This window comes from Diadema antillarum, unplaced genomic scaffold (genome assembly GCF_040938485.1).
Source record: "Diadema antillarum isolate AM-2024a unplaced genomic scaffold, OU_Dant_1.0 seq00001005_RagTag, whole genome shotgun sequence".
NCBI lineage: Eukaryota > Metazoa > Echinodermata > Echinoidea > Diadematoida > Diadematidae > Diadema > Diadema antillarum.
In genome coordinates this window covers 386,261-406,758 of record NW_027271843.1, presented here as the reverse complement: position 1 = coordinate 406,758, position 20,498 = coordinate 386,261, and the positions used below count along the sequence as shown (strand labels likewise).

Genomic DNA, 20,498 nt, shown 5'->3' with positions numbered 1-20,498 from the left:
GTTTTTTTTTAATCACCTAATGCACGCACACCGTTGTCAGAGCAATCTGTTGCACACAGCTATAGCTGCAAAGCAACAATAGCCTTGGTGGCTAGCTGTTTGTTTTGTGTGTCGCCATGGGGAGGAATGCAAACATGGAGTGAAGATCACATGACATGAACCGCAATATTTCCCTTGTACGTTTTCTCTTTGCATGCTGTCACTGCAAACTTCACAGGAAGTTTTAACAACATAATAAATTGCTCCGGTCTGTGATTTTTCTGGTGTTCTGTTGGATGGCTTCTGGCACAGTTGCCCTGCAACTTCCCCCAAAATGTCAGTATTTATCTTCTGTTGTCAATTGTAGCAGTTTGAACGGCCCTCTTTTCTAATTGACTGTAGATGTGTCCGCAAAATGGACGTCCTCTGTTTCTTAAATAGGTTGCGCTATTTCTCGGATTCCACAAAAGTCATTTTGCGGTGGGTTGTGGGGTATAAAAGGGGAATATAGATATCGGTCTTTTGTGGGAATGCATAACTTTGGGGGTATAATATCTGATGTCCCCCAGCTTTTTCAGGCAACCACTCTTTCAGCAGCAGACACACAACAGTGGTTAAATTCGCAATCGTGAAGTACAGTAATGAATGTTTATAGAACTGTACGCATGCACATCACATTCGTGTCAGAATGAGAGTCAATATTTTCACACGTCTGTAAATTCGCAAATAGCACCTGACTCGTGGAATTCATGACAATAAAAACCTCGCAAGATATTCAGCATATACAGTAATTCTTGTAGGCAAGGAAGGTAATTGACGCTTATATAAATGAATACACGGTTGTACGTCTTTGCCACATTTTTGACAGCATTTGTGAGCAAAAATTCATACTCCTGAGCCCGCAGGACCAAGGCAAAATGATGGACTGAGTATTGAGATGTATTCTTTTGAGTTTGGTGTTATTCTTTCCCGGCTGAATGCATTGCATTCAATACATTTAAACCACATGTATGTAGCAGTACTAGCATTTTCATGATTACTCGTGTGGGGGCGCTGTGGCATAGTGAACAAGACTCCCAACTCCCAGTCGAAGGACCCAAGTTCGATTCCCCCCCAGTACTTGTCTTTGGACAAGATGTTTTAGCCGCAGTGTCCCTCTCAACCCACGTGTGTAAATGGGTACCTAGCAACGCTAGTGTAATAATAATGGCAGGGCCCTCTGGTAGAGCAGTGGCAACACTTAACCCTATTTTAACTGGGGGGGTCAAATTGACCCCCCCTCGACGTTTCGCACCACAATTCCGCAACGTGCAAAGTTTTTGCCGCGTCGTTTCATGAATTTTTTCATTGAAGTCTCCTGCATATTTTGAGACCAAATTTGCAACATCCGGGTACACCATTCTGAAGTTACGTAACGTTTTGCATATGCAAGTCAACCCGAAAACGGCTCAAATTCATGATATCGTGTGCAAATCCAATGCAAATTGTGTTTTTTTTGTTAAATTGATATAAAATAGATTATTTCAACTTTTAATCACAGAAATTAATCATTTCTAATGTAGAAGCTTGAAAAAGTCCCTGCAACAAATTATTGCCAAGAAACAATAGAAAACAAAAGGTCGAAAAAACAATAAAATACATAAGAAATTAATAAAACAATAAAAAACAAAAGAAATTGATTTTGATTGTGCTATTTTTTTTACAAGAAAATTGTTTGATGTGTCTTGAGGACTTCTGACACAAAACTTTAACAATCTTTCAGCCTTTTTAATGGAGTTACAGGTGGAACTATGATTTCATGCATAAATTTGCATAATCAATTTACTAAAAATAGAAAGTCAATATTTTTCTATTGTATGACCATGTAATCTTGTAAATGACATCCGGCTCTATGTTCAGGCAAAATTTCGGGGCGAACATGTAATCGGTGGCCAAGACCTAGTAAAATCTTGGTCCCAAATAGCCCAGTTAAAATAGGGTTAAGAGGCTATTAGAAGACCTCCTTCTTCTTCTTCTTCTTCTTCTTCTTCTTTTTCTTTTTCTTTTTATTTTTCTTCTTCTTCTTTTTCTTCTTCTTATTGTTATTATTGTTATTATTATTATTATTATTATTATTGTATCATTATTACAGTCAAACTCGGATACCTCGACGTCGGATAAGCCGAATATCACTTACCTCGGGGGCAAAATGAAAGTCCCGATTGTTCCTATGGAGTTTCCGTGTATTAAAATTTGCGTAGCTCGAAAAAGATAACTCGAAGTTCGGTTACCTCGAAGGGAAATCTAATGTCCCAACCTTAATTAACTTATTGTTTTCCCAGCATGTTGCTCGAATCGAAATTGCAAACTTCACTCAGCATCTCCGATTAAGCGCGCGTGGACAGCGAAGACATGTCACTAATGTTTTCACACTCGATTGTAAATATTCTGAGACCAGAACAATCGCGCGCCCAAGAAGAAATACCCGATACACAGCTGACAAGGAAAATCCCCAACACCTACCAACACACGTACATGGTATGCACATAGCACCCGTGCCAATGGAGTGCTTTACGATAGCACTACGCGCTGCCCCATCATTTGCTTTTCTTTAACCGCTGTGTTTTGATTTTTGATCGAGACAGTCATACCGTGCGCGTAGATTTCTCAACTGTTGGGGCGCACCTGCTTACGTTGACCGTTATATCTTTGCCATTAATCACGCTCCACTGTCAAAACATCAATCTCCCTCGTAGTGCCTTTTTTTAAACAATTTTTTTTTTTTTTGCCTTTCACGAAGTTTCCTTCCCCGACAACGCAAGCACTGAAACTTTTTTTCTCCAGCAATGCGATTATGAAAATCTGGAAGTATAGGCCGATCACAATGAAGAATAGAATACACAGGGCTCCGCACCAAGTTTTATCGGGCCTCCAATATCATTGATTTTTGTTTTCTGGTGGTCGAAAGTAAAATCTGGTGACAAAAAAAAAATCAGGAAAAACATTAGAAAAACTAAATCGGTCCTACTAAACATAGACAAATTAATATTAAGCATTATTGAAGTGATACAGATGCCCATGTCTAAAACAAATGAATAGAAAATTCAATCATCTTACTCTGCATGTGTTTAAAGATTTGACAAATAGGCGTAGAGATTATTATAAAAGTTGATGCCCATATATTGAGGAGGTCAAAACTTACCTTTGAAATGAGAAAATAGGAGCATTTGCTGACATTTGTTAGCATCCGACATTTGTTTTAGCATTGTAAAAAGCCGAAAGTTACCGTTATTCATTTTTAAATGTAAAAGCAAACAACCGACATTCATTTTAGAATCTTACGGAGCTGAATACTATCCTAATCCGTTTCCAAACGTGAAAGCAAACATCCGCTATTTGTTTTAGCATCTAACTGAGCGGATTAATACCATTAATCATTTCCAAATGTTAAAGCAACAATCTGTTATTTATTTTTGCATCGTACGGAGCAGAATATTACCGTTATTCATTTCAAACATCCGACGTTTATTTCATTATCGAACGGAGCCGAATGTTACTGCTGTCCACTTCCGAAAGTGAAATGAATCATCTGACAATTATTTTATCATCGCACGGAGCCGAATGTTACTGTTTTTCATTTTTGAACGTCAAGGCAGACATCAGACATTTTGGACCATGAAACGTATAGCTGAATGTTACTGATATTTATTTCGAAATGTACCGTAGCAAATATCCAATATTTTCTATCACCGTATGGGGCAGAATGTTACTGCTGTTCACTTCCAAACATGCCAAACGTAAAAGCAATCATTCGACATGTATTTTAGCATCTTCCGGAGCTGAATGCTATTGACATTTACTTTCGAACGTAAAAGCACACATCCGGCATTTATTTTATCAGCGTACGGAGTTGAATATTATTGTTATTCACTTCAGAACATCAAAGCAAACATTCGACATTTATTTCAGCATCTTCCGGAGCTAAATGTTATTGCAATTTACTTTCGAACGTAAAAGCAAACATCCAGCATTTAGTTCATCATTGTCAGGAGTTGAATATTATTGTTACTCTTTTCCGAATGTCAAAGCAAACATCAATCATTAATTTTACCATTAAACGCAGCTGAATGTTACTGTTATTCATTCGAAATTTAATAGCAAACATCAGACAGTTATTTCAGCATCATATGGACATGATGGAGCAGAATATTACTATTTTCTTCCGAACATAAAAACGATCATCTGACATCTATTTTAGCATCATCCGGAGCCGAATGCTATTGCTATTTACTTTCGAAAGTATAAGGAAACATCCGACATTTATTTAATCATCGTACGGAGTTGAATGTTATTGTTTTTCATTTCCGAACGTCATAGCAAAAATTCGACATTTATTTCAGCGTCTTCCGGAGCCGAATGTTATCCTTATTCATTTCCGAACGCAAAATCAAATATCTAACATTAGTTTTAGCACCATACGGAGCTGAGTCTTATCGTTATTCATTTCCAAAAGTATGAGCAAACATCCGACATTTATTTTAGTATCATACCGAGTCGAATATTACCGTCATTCATTTCCACAATTAAATGCAAAACTCTGACATTTATTTAGCATCTTACGTAGCCGATTGTTACCGCTGTTCATTTTCAAAAGTAAAGGCAAACATCCGCCTTTTTTTTTTTTTTTTTTTTGTGGCGCGATCGGGCCACCAAAATCTTTGTTTCTGAATTTTGATTTCATTTCCGATTTTCACTCAATTCATTCATATAAAAGTTGATTCAATTCAAATTGACAAGCATGCAAATAAGCAGTAGGCACTATAACAGACACCATGTTGAACATCGATAAACGTCGAACATCGATAAACATCGGATAAGTCGAAGAAAATTTGACGTACTCGTACCTCGAAATTCGCGTACGTTGAACCATTTTCTTCAGTCCCGACGAATTCGAGGTATCAGAGTTTGACTGTATATGCCATTGTTATGTGTATGTGTGTGTCTTTTTTCAATCCAATAAAGCCATTTTTTAAGGTCTGTGATGGGTTTTGATTTTGAAATGAAATGATATCATTGAATGGGTTGTCTAGACACCCACTGAAATGCTGGAGGGCATAGATAGACATCAAAGACCTCAGTGCGATTGTGTCTGTCTGTCTGTGCATTGTGTGTGTCTGTCCGCCTGTGCATTGTGCATTGTGTGTCTGTGTGTTTGGGTCATACGTTGTGGTTTGCCTGTATACGTTTGTGTTGATGTTGAGATATTACGAAGTGCTAGCCAAGATAAGAAAAAAAAAAAATTGAAGCCAAGACAAGGAAAAAAAAAATTGAAGTCAGTCTGACAAAGGGATGATGTATTACACAGAGAGGGGTTTCCCCCCCCAATTGTCCCAACAGTCTCCAGTTGGCAATATTTACCCAGATCCTAATGTGAATGTAACACACGCGTGTACACTTCTCCGTTCCAGTACAAGACTACACGATCGCAAATTTAACCGCTCGCAAAATTGTCGGGAGTTCCCGATTCGCGAAATTTTAGACTCGCGAAATATATGGCGTATACAGTAGTCTACACTTACGCTATAGTAAGTCAGTGCTGTACATACATTGTATTTGTCTGTCTACTTGTACTATTTTCCACAAATTTTGTGGTGTGGGTACTGGTTCTCTTTGACCAGCTGTGAGCTCAGGAGTGGGGGATCATGATGGGAGTTATAAAGTGGAGGTTTGGGAGTAGGGATAGGGGATAACAATTCAAATGGAGGGTGGGGATAAGTCTGCAAGTACAAACCCTTATCGGCCATAAAGTAACCTATAATCTAGGTGGAGTATGCGGCTATGGTCTTTTCTGTCCGTCACGCTAAACGTCTAATGCGGCGAGACTATTGTCTTTGCTAAGCGATACGTCTGATGCAGCAAGACTACGAAGAGTGGAAGCATCCGCCGCCTTTATTTTACTCGTCTTGCTTTAGTCGTTCGTAGTCTCACCGCATCAGATGTATTGCCTGGCAAAGACAATAATTTCGTGGCATCAGACATTTAGCGTAACAGTAAAGACCATAGCTACAGTACATACTCCGCCTAAATTATAGGCTAAATTTATGACCGATAAGGGTTAGTGCCAGCAAGACAACAGTCTCGCAGCATCAGACATTTAGCGTAACAGCAAAGAAAATAGCTGTGTCCTCCACCTAGATTATAGGCTTGTTGTAAGTAGGAGTCTGCGCCAATAAGACTACATCCACCGCCGGCACTGTCCCATAGGCAGTGTACTGTTGTTGGTCCCAACAGGATCAAGAGCAGCTACAGTGGAGGGATAGATTATACTGTAAAACTAGGTATGTTCACGTGCATTTTAATTTCGCGAGAGCCGAGATTCGCGAAATTAAAATGCTCGTGACAGCTCTTGACTACACTATGCATTGAATGCCAGAGGCACTTCGCGAAAATGTCATGCCCAGAATAATGCCGTCTGCTCCAATTCGAGAAAATTTCATGCCGATGAAATATGTTTTACAGTACATGCAAACACTCTGAAAGAGATACCTTGCCATAGACTCCTTTATGACTGACAAGGGTGTGTGCTTGCAAACTACATGGCCAGGGATAGGGAATGGAGGGGGAGAGGGACACTGTGGATAAAAGATGGAGGATGGGGGTAGGGTGGGGAGAGGTTTGGGGGCTGGAGAGGGGGATGGGACGGGGAAATGAGGTATATGAAGGTTGAGGGAACCCTAAATAAAGGAACTCTCCTATCATATCTATAGGACAGCTTCATTGAAATGTATACCTAGCATTGCAACATGTACATGTATGCAAGTCATGGCACCTTTAGTGTGCAAAATATGATGTCACAATGATTTAGTGTTATATGAGTAACCACAGTTCTATATTTAGATGGATATGAAAATGATATCAAAGAATACTTTCATTTCTGACCATATAAAATTCAGACTTAGAATATGGTGCAAGCTACTGCATGACTTGCAAAAAAAAATGATAATAAAGGAGTTGTGATCCTTTAATGGTAACAGGAAGAGATCTGTATAGGACATAGCACAGTGAGAGGCGATTTATCAAGGACAAAAGATAACTGATATGGTGGAGGGGGGGGGGGGGGATGAACGGGGAAAAGAAACAAAACAAAACCAGAGCATGAAATGAAAGCAAAAGCACTTCTAGGAAACATATCAAGTATCTCGACTGGAATCACTTCAGCTTTGCTACTTCCGCTGCTGGCTAATTGATATTTCTAGGGGACAGTGGCAAGGCCATGCTTAACCCTGTCGACAGTCACCTGTGTATTGCAGTACTCACTTGAAATTGAGGAATATTTACAAACCTTATGTGATATGCTAAGTTAGTGCTATAAGTTTGAATTGGTGACTGTAGTTTCAAATTTGTTCATGGCAGTTCAGGGAATGGGCGTGGGGCAAATTTGGGCCCCATTTGCACATATTCATCTTCTCTTGTAAATGCACCATAGGTAGACAGATTTTCACCAAACTTGGCAGGCATTATCACTCAGGTGACAGAATATTCAATTTGTATATCTATGGAAATTGGCACCATGCCTCCACCCAACCTGGGGACCCCCAAGGGACCCCAGAACCCCCAAATTAGAGAATCTTCAGAGTCAGAATATTAGTAAATATTGTGTAGTAAATGTACTTTCAAGGCTAACTGTGGTAGATCAGCTGGGACTGAGACTAGATTAAGTGGCAGTTTTGACATTATGATTTTTTTTAATTTTTTTTTTAATCTTTGGTCAAATTTTCTTTTCTACATGTATACTTTGCCTGTATTTTTGCCAGTATGATAGAATGTACAAATTAGTGCCATGCCCCACCCCCAAAGAAGCCCTCAAAACTGCTCATTCCCCAAGTTTCCTATGTTCTTAGGTAGCACTCTGCAAAAATGCATGGGAGATGAACTTGTGATACTCAGGTGAGCACAAGCCCCCCAGTTCTCTTGAGGGTTTTTTCGCCCCGAATTTCTTGCTAATTTGTATTACGACTAACTACATTCCCCCACCTCCCCCCCCCCCATTTCGAAGAATCATCGTGTCAGTGATAACGGACGAGCAAGAGGTACATTGTGGAGGTTCCATCTTATGTTTCATTTTATTTAGCTAGGCACCTGTGGGGGTAGAAATGACATTGTGGGAGTATTTGTGTACACATTGGAGGAGACAGTGGGGTACTCCTACAATGCACCTATTGCTAGTTTGTGTGTCTTGTTACTAATACTACAATGGTAAAACTTGTAAACCATTGAACATAGTGATACAATATGCTTGGCATGTTCTGTTCTGCCGTTCCCAGAAGCAAGTAGCGGTGGCTCGGGCTCGGAGGGAGTGGTCGGTGCCGACGGAACCGTCAGGGTGAGTCGGCGCAAGAGGAAAGCACCGACACCGATTGACGAGGAAACTGGTCCATCCAGTATGCCTAGCTGGGCTCGTGCTGCTTGGAAGTGAGAAAACCCCTTTTCCCTTATATCCACTTTTGCACAGAGACCTGTGGGGTGTTTCCACAAAGAATCAAAGTGGATCATAACCCGTTGAGGACGAGTTCCGACTTTATTCGGGCAGATGTCTATTGGAAATGCGTGTTATAGCAAAACCAGCCCATCCTCAATGGGTTAAAAGTTAGGACCTACTTAGAAATATATAATGCTGTGTGCGTCTTCAACGGTATTCTAACTTCCTTACGAAAATACCAATTTGATCTTAACATTTCAAATTGGTAAAATGCCATCATTGTTAATATATTTGCATTTTATTTAAATGAACCCTTTGTTCAATACCGGGTAAATGCATTTTATAAAGCTTTGAGCTCTGTTGACTCATAGAATTATTGTGTCTTAATAACCTCAAAAGCAAATACTGAATAAGCAATACTAGGTTGACCAATGTTTAAAGCACGACACTTATTTATTACCCCGCTGCTGTGATTTCTTTTAGCATATACAGTTATATGCCAATTGCTATGAATTTTCATTGCAGTATTGTCGTGCGAACATGTACAGGCTAATTTTTATTGCTTACCTGTTCTCTTTGATACTTTATGGTGGGTTTTTTTTTTGGTTTTTTTTTGTTTAAAATTACAGGAATAGATTCAATCCATCTTTAGAAGATAAATGCAAACAGAAGGAAACTGACCAGAAATGAATGTAATTCAGAAGTGGAAAAATGAACAAAGAAAAGTGGATTCCATCGGGTTAGGGCTTTAGAAGATATGAGAAGATAAATGAGAGTAGTCATGGTAGTCGTTAATGGATAAATGAGGCATAAAGTGCTTGAAAATCAAGTTTGTGACATCATGTGAATGTTCTTTGTTTGATTCCCTAATATGTATCCCCCCCCCCCCCCCTGAGCAAAAAACTAACATTACACATGGTCATGACTTGTCCCATATCATCAAGCTAGGAGGGGTGCCACTGATTTACCCTAAAACAAAATGTACCAATGTAGAGCCAACCATCCAGAAGATGTTCAAAAATATCTGCACATATTTAGGGTGAAATGCTGTACCTAAGGATGTTAATGCCTTGTTGCCTAAAGCTACAACTGCCAACACGGTGAACATGATTGATTCATGGACTATGCCCCAAGGCCACATGGTCTCTTCAGATATGATTTCTCAATAACTCAATGTCATACTAGATATCAATAGATCAATGTCATGCTAGAGATCAATAGATCAATTTCATACTATGCATCAATGTAGAGGTGGCTCTATGGCACAATGGATAAGACGCCCGACTCCCGATCAGAGGACCTGAGTTCGAATCCCGCCCAGTGCTTAAGTCCTTGGACAGCATGTTTTTACCCACTATGTCTCTCTCGACCCAGGTGTATAAATGGGTACCTGGCAAGGCTAGGGTAATAACAATGGCAGGACCCTCTGGTAGAGCAGTGGCAACGCTGAAGAGGTTTCCTTGGATAAATAAGACATTATTATTATTATACTTTGGAGTAGGAGGGAAGAGAAAAATGCAGAAATGAAACAGAGAAATGTGTCATAAAAAGATGAAAAGATGTTGTTGTACAGTGTGGAGCAAACTTAAACCTGTAGAGCTGATGGTAGAATATGCTTCTTCATTTTCTCTGCCAGCTTGTTGCAGCGAGTGATGCGATTCCGGGGTGCAAACCGACCCAAAGGGGGGATCAATGCTGCCTCGTGGTTCACCAGACCAGGTAGGATGATACCACTGGATATTTTCTTTGGATGTCTTTACATCATTGTAAAAGGACAAGTTCACCTTCATAAACATTAGGATTAAGAGGATGCAGCAATATTAGTAGAACACATCAGTGAAAGTTTGAGGAAAATTGGACAATCAGTGCAAAAGTTATGAATTTTTAAAATTTTTATGTAGGAACCGCTGGATGAGGAGACTACTACAGCTTGTGAGTCATATGCGTACAACAGTATAAAGAAAATGTAAAGAAAATTCAACATATTTTCACTTTTTTTCCACATAATAAAACAGCACTTGACTTGCCTCTTTCTAAAGGCGGGGGAATGATATTTCCCATAACATATGTCGGTAACGAGTCAAGGGAATGTGTACTTTTTTCAAAGGATGAAATTTTGTAAAATTCTCTTTATATTTTCCTTATATTGTTGTACGCATGTGACATCATACACTGCAGTAGTCTTCTCATCCAGCGGTTACTGCACAAAAACTTCAAAAATTCATAACTTTTGAACGGATTGTCAGATTTTTCTCAAACTTTCAATGATGTGTTCTACTAATATTGCTACATTCTCTCAATCCTTATGTTTATGAAGGTGAACTTGTCCTTTAATTGCCAACCAGAGGAATGTACATTAAATGACGTAAAATTTTGGTAAATGTAAGTTGCTTTGAAGATATCTGTTTTTTGTTTATGGCAGTGCCTTTCTTGTTCACTTATAGCTCCTCACTTGTAAATAAATTAATACCTGGACCAGCCCATTTGGCATAACAAATTCACAATCCAGATATGTACAGTGAGTGTAGTGTGTTATCCCTGCTGGTGATACAAAGCAGTCTTATAGCATTTTTTTTTTATTTAAACAGTTGATTATATAAGTTGCTACTAGTAATTGATGTTTTATTTGAATTGTAGAGACAATGCAGAGTGCCTTGCTGCTTACTTTTTAATGTTATATAAAGTTGTGCTTTTCTCATAAGTGATTGGTATTGCTAAACATACTTGTGTATGGTTGAATATATTAGATGAGTTGTTTCAAATCTGAATTGTTTCGAATTTATTCCACTTGCATTTATTGTTTAAATATTTTCCAGGCAACATCTGTGAAAACCTTTTGCCCAACCACTTGCAATTACAAATATAAAAATGAAGTCATGTAATTCATAAAAATATGTGGTCATCTGATTTGAATTGATTGCAAGTTATGGGAGAATTAGGCATCAAAAAGGGTATAATGCTACATGTATGCAAACAGAAATCAGAGAGGGAAAACCTGAAGTTGTATTGTCAAATTGAAACTTTTCTTCACCACACCACGGTACATTTACAATATAGCTTGGCAGTTGATAGGAAAAAGGAAACCACATTTTTACCCCTCCACCCGCAAGGAAGTGGCATCGATCGTGGTTTCAGGGCGTCTCTCGTTTTGCTCGTCGGTTTGGTTGTTAACGTCATTTCCTCGACATTGGTTGGAATAAACTGATGTGTCACTTGAAGGTGCCAGTGGTGTCATGCAATAAAATGAAGTGTACAAGCATTACTGATGAGAACAATGACCCTAGATGGACAGGTGTTTTTCATATCAAGACTATATGGCACCACTTGACGGATATCATTGCAATTAGATATGAATTTCATTGACTTAAAGGGATGGTGTAGTTTTGGTTGCGATGGGGATTCAGGTTTTAACGTTTTACGATAAATACTTAAAAAAATATTTTATGAAAATATGAAAGAGCAGGCAATTTAAAGATAAATTTAAAGTATATTTGATGAAAATCAGTTTTGAAATGGCTGAGATAGCTAAAAACAAGACGTTGTAGAAAGGTGGGACCCACCTTTTATTAGGACCACTTTGTTTTGCTTTGTTTTTGGATAAATCAGCCATTTCAAAACCAATTTTTATCAAATAAACTTTTAATTCCTCTTAGAAATGTATGCTCTTTAACATTTCATAGAGTGGTTTCTAAATATCCCGCAAAAAGTTTTCAGTTGAATCCTCATCTCAACCAATACAATACCATCCCTTCCAAAAAAAAAAGAATAATGAAAGATGACCGAGTTTGTTTATCTACTGACAAGTTGACGGCGGACCATGGCACAAACTGGTTGATTTTGTGGCAGCCAGGAAAATACATTTCAGAAGAAATTGGGCAACTCTTCGTCACAATAGTTGAATTTCCTGTGACCAGAAAAGTATGTTTTTAGTCATGTCAGAGGTTTGTGATACAGTGATTCTCTTATAAATCTTGGGGTCAAAGGCCAGATGAAAATGATAACAATTTACTGTTCAATACAGAAATTGCACTTTTTTCTCCATGCCTTGAAAATTACTCAATGCATAAACTTATGAAAGGGTCAAAGTCAAGTTAAAGTTCTTAAATCCCAAAATACATGCTCTCCTATTCATCCAATTAAACATAGACCACATGCAACACATTTGTGACAAACATGTCATTTTAGATATTTTGCCAATTTTGTGAAAATGTAATCACACATTGTCCTCATGAACTATAGACCTATTAGGAGAATCATGCATTATGGCGGAGGCATACCGGTCGCCATAGTGACATTTCTAGTCTTCAATCTAAATCAGAAGTGCCAAGGCACAGTATTGGAGTGTAGATGGTGTTTTTATGCAGTTCGTGTTGACCCATTTTTTTATTTATTTATTTTTTTGTTGTTGTGGTGTTTGGTCTTCTTAACTTTAACTCATGAGTGCAGTGTCAATAAAAGAACCCCCCCCCCCCGAAAAAAAAAAACCAAAAACACAAAAAGAAAACAAGCGAACAGGAAAGCCATAATTTTTCTGCCATTTGTAAGAGATTTAGTTTTGCACTTTGTTCTGTCTTTTTAAAAGAGGTTTTGTTTTGCACTTTGCACTGTATCTCTGATTCACACCCCCCCCCAAAAAAAAAAAAAAAAATGAGGGAAAGAAGAACTGTAATTCTTCACTGTCACTGGTAAGGGCATTTTGAACTGAACTTAACATTGATACCGTTATGAAAAAAGATGATAGGAATCAAAGAGTGTTCTCACAGAAGGGCTACTGCCCACTATCTAAGGCCACTGCCCGCCAACTAAGACGGCTGCCCGCTAACTAAGACCGCTGCCCACTGACTTGGACTACTTCCCATTTTCAAGGGCTGTTGTCTAGACGATTGAATGAAAATTGCTCTCTCTCTCTCTCTCTGTCAATGATTCTGTGGAAAGTTGACCCGCTGGAGGCTCCGGGCTACCACAAGCTCATCAAGAAACCCATGGACTTTGGTACCATCAAACGAAACCTGGAAGTGAGTTTAGCCGTCTTGTCCCTGCAGTACACTTCTGAATATTGTACACTCTCTTTTTCTCAGGTTGCCTCTCTCTCTCTCTGTCTCTCCAGTCTTGCTTATTCTCTCCCTTTCTTTCTTTGTCTCATCAAGTTTAAACTGTAATCCTTTTCTCTATTTGTCCGTCTGTCTGTATGATGTTTGTCTCTATGAACCCCAGTCACACTGCGCTTTACGGCTTAATCACGGCCAAAACCCGTCAAAAAGTGGTCTCCCGTGAAGCAGACGATGTTGTTCGCGTTGATGCTGAGTTTAAGACGAGCTACGGTCGATTCATAGACGTGGCAGGACGCGGGGAAAAATCGGAACGGCGTCAGACGCGGTAAAAAGTTTTGAACTGCTCACAATTTTATTCCGCGGACAACCACGGCGGCACATGTGAAGACGTGCAACACACGTGAAACACATGTGATAATCTGTGTTCCGGCAGTGATTAAAACTTGGGGAGACGCGGTAAGACGCAAAAGTTTAGCGGTCTGTCATGGACAGAGCACGGTCATCTGACACGTGTTAGGCTTTGGTATCACGGGAAATAGCGTGTGTTTAGTGGCTTATCACTGACAAATGGATTTTTCCGCGTACATACACATGACTGGACGTGGTTAGCCGTGCTTAGGCAGTGCTTCAGCAGTGGAACAGCCGCCAACGGCCATATCCCATACAAAGCACGGCCAAACCAAAATTGACCAAAAAATTACCACTAACGACCACGTCCACCAGATTTTCATAACTTTTTGTACGTGATTAAGACGTGGAGTGCTGTGTGACCGGGGCTGTAGTGATCAAATTAGCATTATTTGTAACAGGTCTGACGGTGTACATGTACAGTGCACTCATATTAATTAACACGGTTTCAATGAAATTCTGGCTACGATGAAGTAAAAATTCAGGCTGCAACATTATCTACTCTATGTTTTTCGTCATTTATTTATATGCTTAAATGATGAAATTTTGATATAACCAAAAAAAAAACACAAAACAAAACAAAACCACGAGTCCCAAGGACTTTCTTATAACAGGAGCCAAAATTGATATCCTGTTTTTTGCATCAACTCTCTGGATATTATGCTCTCTCTATCTCCGTCCTTTTTTCATTCCCTCTCCTTCTTGTTTTATCTTTTTGTGTGTTTGAATTTGTATGTCTTTGGTTTTTCATTCATGATACTGTAAAAAGCTGTTATTTTCACTTAAATATATATATATATTTTTTGCAAATGAGGAAGTCACTCATGTTTGTGTATAGACATCATGAATATGATTATATGCACCATAATCTATTCTGTTTTTCAGTGAAACAGTGCTGAATGTACATGTTTGTTTGTTTGTATGTTTGTTTGTTTGTATGTTTGTTTGTTTTTAATGTACAACAAGGCCCCCTTTGAAGATCAGCAGTAACTATGGCTGAAAGGGTGATCCTTCCCATAGAAACAAACAAGCAAACAAATAGACTGACTGACCATTTCCCTGAGATGTTGTTTTCGCGATGTGACACCAGTGCACTTATGGCTGTCTGTTTACGCCGCCGCTTCACTGTACCTGTCCTTAGTACATGTTGTATACGACCGAGCGCATAAAGATGCTAGACTAGGGTATCTACCCTTGCGGTCACAAGTAGACCAGGAAGAATACAAATGAGTCCCATAACATGCCTGTATTAGGCCAACCATGACCATGGTGTCATCCAAGCCCGGGAGGAGCAAAATGCCACAAAATATAAAGCACATTTATATTTTTCACTCCGCACATCTAATGCAATCAAGATAAAGTGGTAATATTTTTCTATGTTGTTGAATTTGTGATCCAGCAGTGATTCGCAAAATTTGCGAAAAAAACCTTTACAATAGAAATCTGTCAGGAGATAACTGTTATTCTTTGAGAGATTCTGTATCACGTTTCTTGTTGCCCTCTCCTCCTCTTCCCCCCCCCCCCTTCCCCCTTCACATTCTCTCTCTCTCGCTTTCTGACAGGCGGGGACGTACCTGGACTTCGGCGAGTTCCACCAGGACATGATGCTGGTTAGGAGTAACTGCCTCCAGTACAACCCAGCGGGCCATGCTGCCAGACGGGACTGTGAGGAGGTGTTCCAGTTCTACTCCTCAGAGTACTCCAAGACACTGGACCGGTGGCAGAAGGTACGCTAATGGTCCCCTCCCTCCTCCGTTAACCCCCCCCCCCCCCCCAAAAAAAAAAAAAAAATAAAAATGAATAAATAAAATAATAATAACAATAATGATAATGAATAAATGAAATGAAATAAAATAAAATAAAATAAATATTAAGTAAATAAAAATTTGATAATGATATATAGTAAAAAAAAAAATGAACAGATAAACCATACACACAAATGACCAAAGCAAAACAAGCAATGTATAATGCACAAATCAAATCAAATCTGTTATACCCAGAGTTTCTTAATTTGTCTTTTGAACGACAGATACACAGGATCCTATGTTTGCATAAATATATATGCATAAAATAATACCTGCTTGTTTTCATTTTGCATTGTGTTAGAAAAAATATTGGATATTTGAATCAATCATTTATCCGTTTTAACTGTCAGATTAAAATTATACTGTGCTCAATTAGTTTGTTCAATTGACTTTGTATGTCATTTATGTATGGAAAAGAAATTCAGAAATGAGATAAAATCAATCAAATGCAAGAACAAGCACAAAAACAAAACAAAACAAAACAAAGAAGCAAACAAAATTAAATGATTATGCGCTGCAGTAATGCTATTAAACTTGAAGGTCATGTCGGAAAACACAAACAGTGACACAAGTACCAGAATTTGACATTGAGATAATTTTCCTCAGATCCCAACTGGAAGCCAGAACAAGATGATATTGAAGCTGATTTTAGCTTGAAAATCAAATGCTGGTAGCCATATGTATCATTCTGATTCACTGATAGGAAGATAGAGAAATGTACCGCAATAAAAATTTTCTGCTAAAACCCCTTAAAAATTGTCTATGTTGTCCTGGCCACATTATATTTTAACCTGTTGCTTGTAAGACATGGCAATTCCCAATTGAGTTAATACATTATGGACCTCAGTCCCATGTGTGATGGATTGAGCGTGGACAATATCAAAGAAGGTCTAGATTAGACTAATTTTGCCACAAATGTTTCTGTGACTTTTTACCGCTAATTGCAGCAAATGCTTGTCGTGCCAAAGTCACCAAAGAGACTGAGAACAGAACCACCACCGCAGCCCTAGACGCCATCAACGTTTGTTCGTGCACCCTTCTGTGGAGAGATGGTGGTGATGTCAGGGAAGAAGATCGCGATGAAGAGGAGGAGGAGGAGGAGAAATCGAGCCATGGATGATAATGATGATTATGCCAGTGGCATGATGGAGAGGAGGAGGAGGAGGAGGAGGAGAAGGAGAAATCGGACCATGATGATAATGATGATTATGCCAATGGCATGATGGTGATAAGTGGATTTGGATGATGACCACAATGATAATGATGATGATGGTAGTAACAATAAATGTATTGTTGCTTGTCATAACACTGCTGATGATGATGGAATGGTAGTGATGAATTGGATAGCAGTAACCATGGCGATGATAATTGTGATGATGGTGGAATGGTAGTGATGAATTTGATAATGGTAAACACTGTGATGATAAATGTTATCATTGACGATGATAATGATTAGGATGGATAGGCTGTGGTAACATGGAGACGGGAAAGTAAAGTTGGCTAAGATGACTGGAAGATGGTGATGACATAATGCTAGGCAGGTGCAGCTGAAGTGAAAGAACAGGATTGTACTGGGTATATTTGCGCTTGTTATGACAGGAGTTGCCTATACCATGATACATGTATTTCACTCTTTCATGGTTAGTAATGTCTCCTTTTTTGAATGTGCTAAACTCTCTCCATTCAATCTCAGACTTGTGACATAATGGCATATCTCCGCCAGTTACCCTGAGCATATGCTTTGATATTTTTGGCTGAATACGCATGGGGAACTACATGCTCCATACCAGGCTGTAATCATCATCATGTATGTGAAAAAGGGCAACATGAGTAAATTTGTTATGAGTGTCCAAAATCCATGTTTGTCCCCCATCTTTATGGCAGATTGGATGTTGAGAGGTGACAGCCGGGGAAAGATTCCAGGGTTTCTGTTAGTTCATTGGATCCTGCATATTTATGTCTCTGCTGTGAATCTTATTTCAGCACCCTTTGTTGTTGTTGTTGTTGTTTTTTAACTTGAAAGCAAAGTAATAGTAGGGGCCTACCCCCTGAGTATCTGACTAGGGAGTAATTTAAATGTTGATCATATCGCAGATGTTTTGTCATCTGTGATTCCCTGAATCCATTCAAGAGATTCATATAAATGAAATGGTTGTCAGTCATTAGGTTTTCTTTGCAATCATGGGATGTCAAGATGCATGCAAAGGGAGGAATTTTTCAGATTAGAAAAAGACATGTGATCACTCATCAGACCAGAATTAAAGGGAATTGTATTCATTATTTGTTTTATTACAGAGTGAATGAAAGTTTGCATGTATAATTATGACTTTTGTCCACACCAGGGAGGATACAGAAACATGTAAAAAGCTGAAAGGGAAAACAAATACAGACACAGCACCAACTTGCTTATAAATACAAACAAGAACATGGTCTCTAGCTGTTTTCCATAAGGTGAACAAACTGCCCTTTTTTGTTTGTTTGTGGTTAACATGACTCTATGAGGTCACTCCTTTCCTCATAAATCATTGTTCACATGTGACTTTTTTATGTCAATCCTGTCCTCTGTTATACACACACGAGAGCTAAAACCGGCAACATTTGTGTTTGAAAGTAAAAATGAAACCAGAAAATTATTTCTTGACTTTCTCCCCTCCCCCCCCCCCAAAAAAAAAAAATCTACAGGGCCTTCAGTTCGACTACATATGTTTGCGATAAAATGCCCTTGAACTTTGACACCCACACAGTCACGATCACTTCCCCTTGATATAAAAACGGGAAATGACCGTAAATGGCGGTTTTTTTATTGTCTTGTTTACTGTTTTGCTTCATATGTTGTGCTTCAGTAATTGCCATCCCTTGCTTTCAAATCATGACTCGACAGTTTTTCCATTCTGAAATCCGATATTATTTGATGATGAAGAATTGTGATACTGGGATGTCTCTTGATAGAAATACATATTCTGCCCGCTCTGTCTTTTGTATACAACAATAATTGTGTGTCATACATTGATTATAATGCTGAAAATATCAATAAGTTTTCCACTCTCAGGTGATGTGAAGGTGAGAAAGACAGAGAAAAAAAGCAACAACAACAACAAATGCTTTACTTGTTCCAGTCCTCACTGTGTGAATTCTTTTGCCGCATTTCAGTGAATTAACAATTTTAGTGAATTTAACACTTTGGTGAATTAACATAGTCAAACCTGTCTATAGCGACCACCGTCTATAGCAACCATCTGCCGCATGCGACCACTGAACACAGTTTTCCCCGGAAGAGAAAAGTCATGTTAATGACCCTGTCTATAGCGTCCACCTGTCTACAGCGGCCGCTTCTTCCGTCTCCCTCTGGTGGCCGCTATAGACAGGTTTGGCTGTATTTGTGCGTGATTGTTTAAGTGTTCATTAACTTCAACCGGAGGTGGTCCCGCTGCAGTTAGCTGGTATTATGAACTGCAGTGTTTGACAAACGTGTCATCGAATATTCTTCGTGTAAACTCAGTTCAATGTGTCGGGTCTTTCAGCGATCAAAAAATCTGTAGAAAACCACAAGACCCTTTATAGCAAGATTTCTCAAAACATGTCTGCAAGTTAGAATTGGACAAGAAAACTGCTTCTTTTCCATCATTTTGTTAAACAGCAGATCTATTATTTGTGTGTGTGTGTGTGTGTATGTGTACCTTGACAAACAAAGAAATATTTATCACACTTGGCGTGATTCCATCCATTTTCTCCTACCATATTTCATATCTTTTTTCCTTCTTACCATGTACCTTTTTTTAACTGTTTGGTCCTTTGCAAACTACATTTTAACGGGATGATTTCAACAGCTCTTTTGTACAATTGCCGCATGTTTTTAATTGGATTTTCCCCGCTTTTAAGAATACGATGATGAGAGTGTGCGCATTCATCCACGTAAATTCGAAACACCGAGTTTCTCTCGAATTGATTTCCTATTTTGCTGGGTCTTTGATAAGACAACCGGAAGCAGGGACTGAAAGGCCAGTCCCCACCGGATGCTGAGAGTGGTAGTAAAACGTTCATTCGTTCGTCCAATGGCTTGATTGTTTTCGTGTTTCTTTGCCATGCAATTCACCAGGTCGCGAAAATGAGTCATTATACTCCACAATGTTATATCTTTGGTATTCAGACACTATAGCAATCATATGATGGTGTGGGCGATTTGCATTGAGCGTACTAAGTTTGATTTGGCATGGAGCAGGTTGTAGGAGCGTTATACCTCAATCTTTATCCTTCGTTTTTCAGTGATCGGAATATTTTATTTGTCGTCGGTATAGATAGGTATGTTGATTTTTTAGTACATGTATAGTGCCTGATTGCTCTCATGTTCCAAGAAAAAGTTGTGAAGTTTCACTTTTGGATCTCCCATCGTTTCCCCCGCCCACCTCCAAACTTCTACCTGAATTGATAGAAAGAGGGGAACTGAAAAGCACTCGCCCGTTGGCTCACTTTTCCAATCTGGGAAATACAATATACTTTTATCTTGCCGCGTTTGCGAGGACAGGAAGCAAATAAAGTTGTTTATACAGGTGCGCATGCAGCCAGTGTTCATGTCTATGGTATCACGCGTCCTCATTCATTAGGGGGGGGGGGGGGGGGAGGAGGGCTTTAGATTCCCCGCTGTTTGTGGACTTTCGCCAAAAATCTTGAAGACACTATTACACTGTCTAACTGTGGTGGCTGAAAGGGGAATTCCGGACCAGTTAAAGTTAGTCTGAGAAGAAAAGGTAACACTTTTTCTAGCACTTATTTGACAGTGGAAAATTTGATCAAAATCTG

General features: G+C 39.0%; 1 protein-coding gene across 1 annotated transcript in view; it reads left to right on the top strand.

Moving 5' to 3' along the window:
* The window catches only part of LOC139742562 (uncharacterized), a 30,797-nt gene extending 14,086 nt beyond the window's left edge, over positions 1 to 16,711 (top strand). The window contains exons 12-16 of the mRNA XM_071653093.1: positions 8,283 to 8,430; positions 10,074 to 10,156; positions 13,373 to 13,452; positions 15,459 to 15,623; positions 16,649 to 16,711. Of these exons, the coding sequence (XP_071509194.1) occupies positions 8,283 to 8,430; positions 10,074 to 10,156; positions 13,373 to 13,452; positions 15,459 to 15,623; positions 16,649 to 16,711 (539 nt within the window). The remainder of the gene's footprint in view (positions 1 to 8,282; positions 8,431 to 10,073; positions 10,157 to 13,372; positions 13,453 to 15,458; positions 15,624 to 16,648) is intronic.
* Positions 16,712 to 20,498: the final 3,787 nt, after the last annotated feature.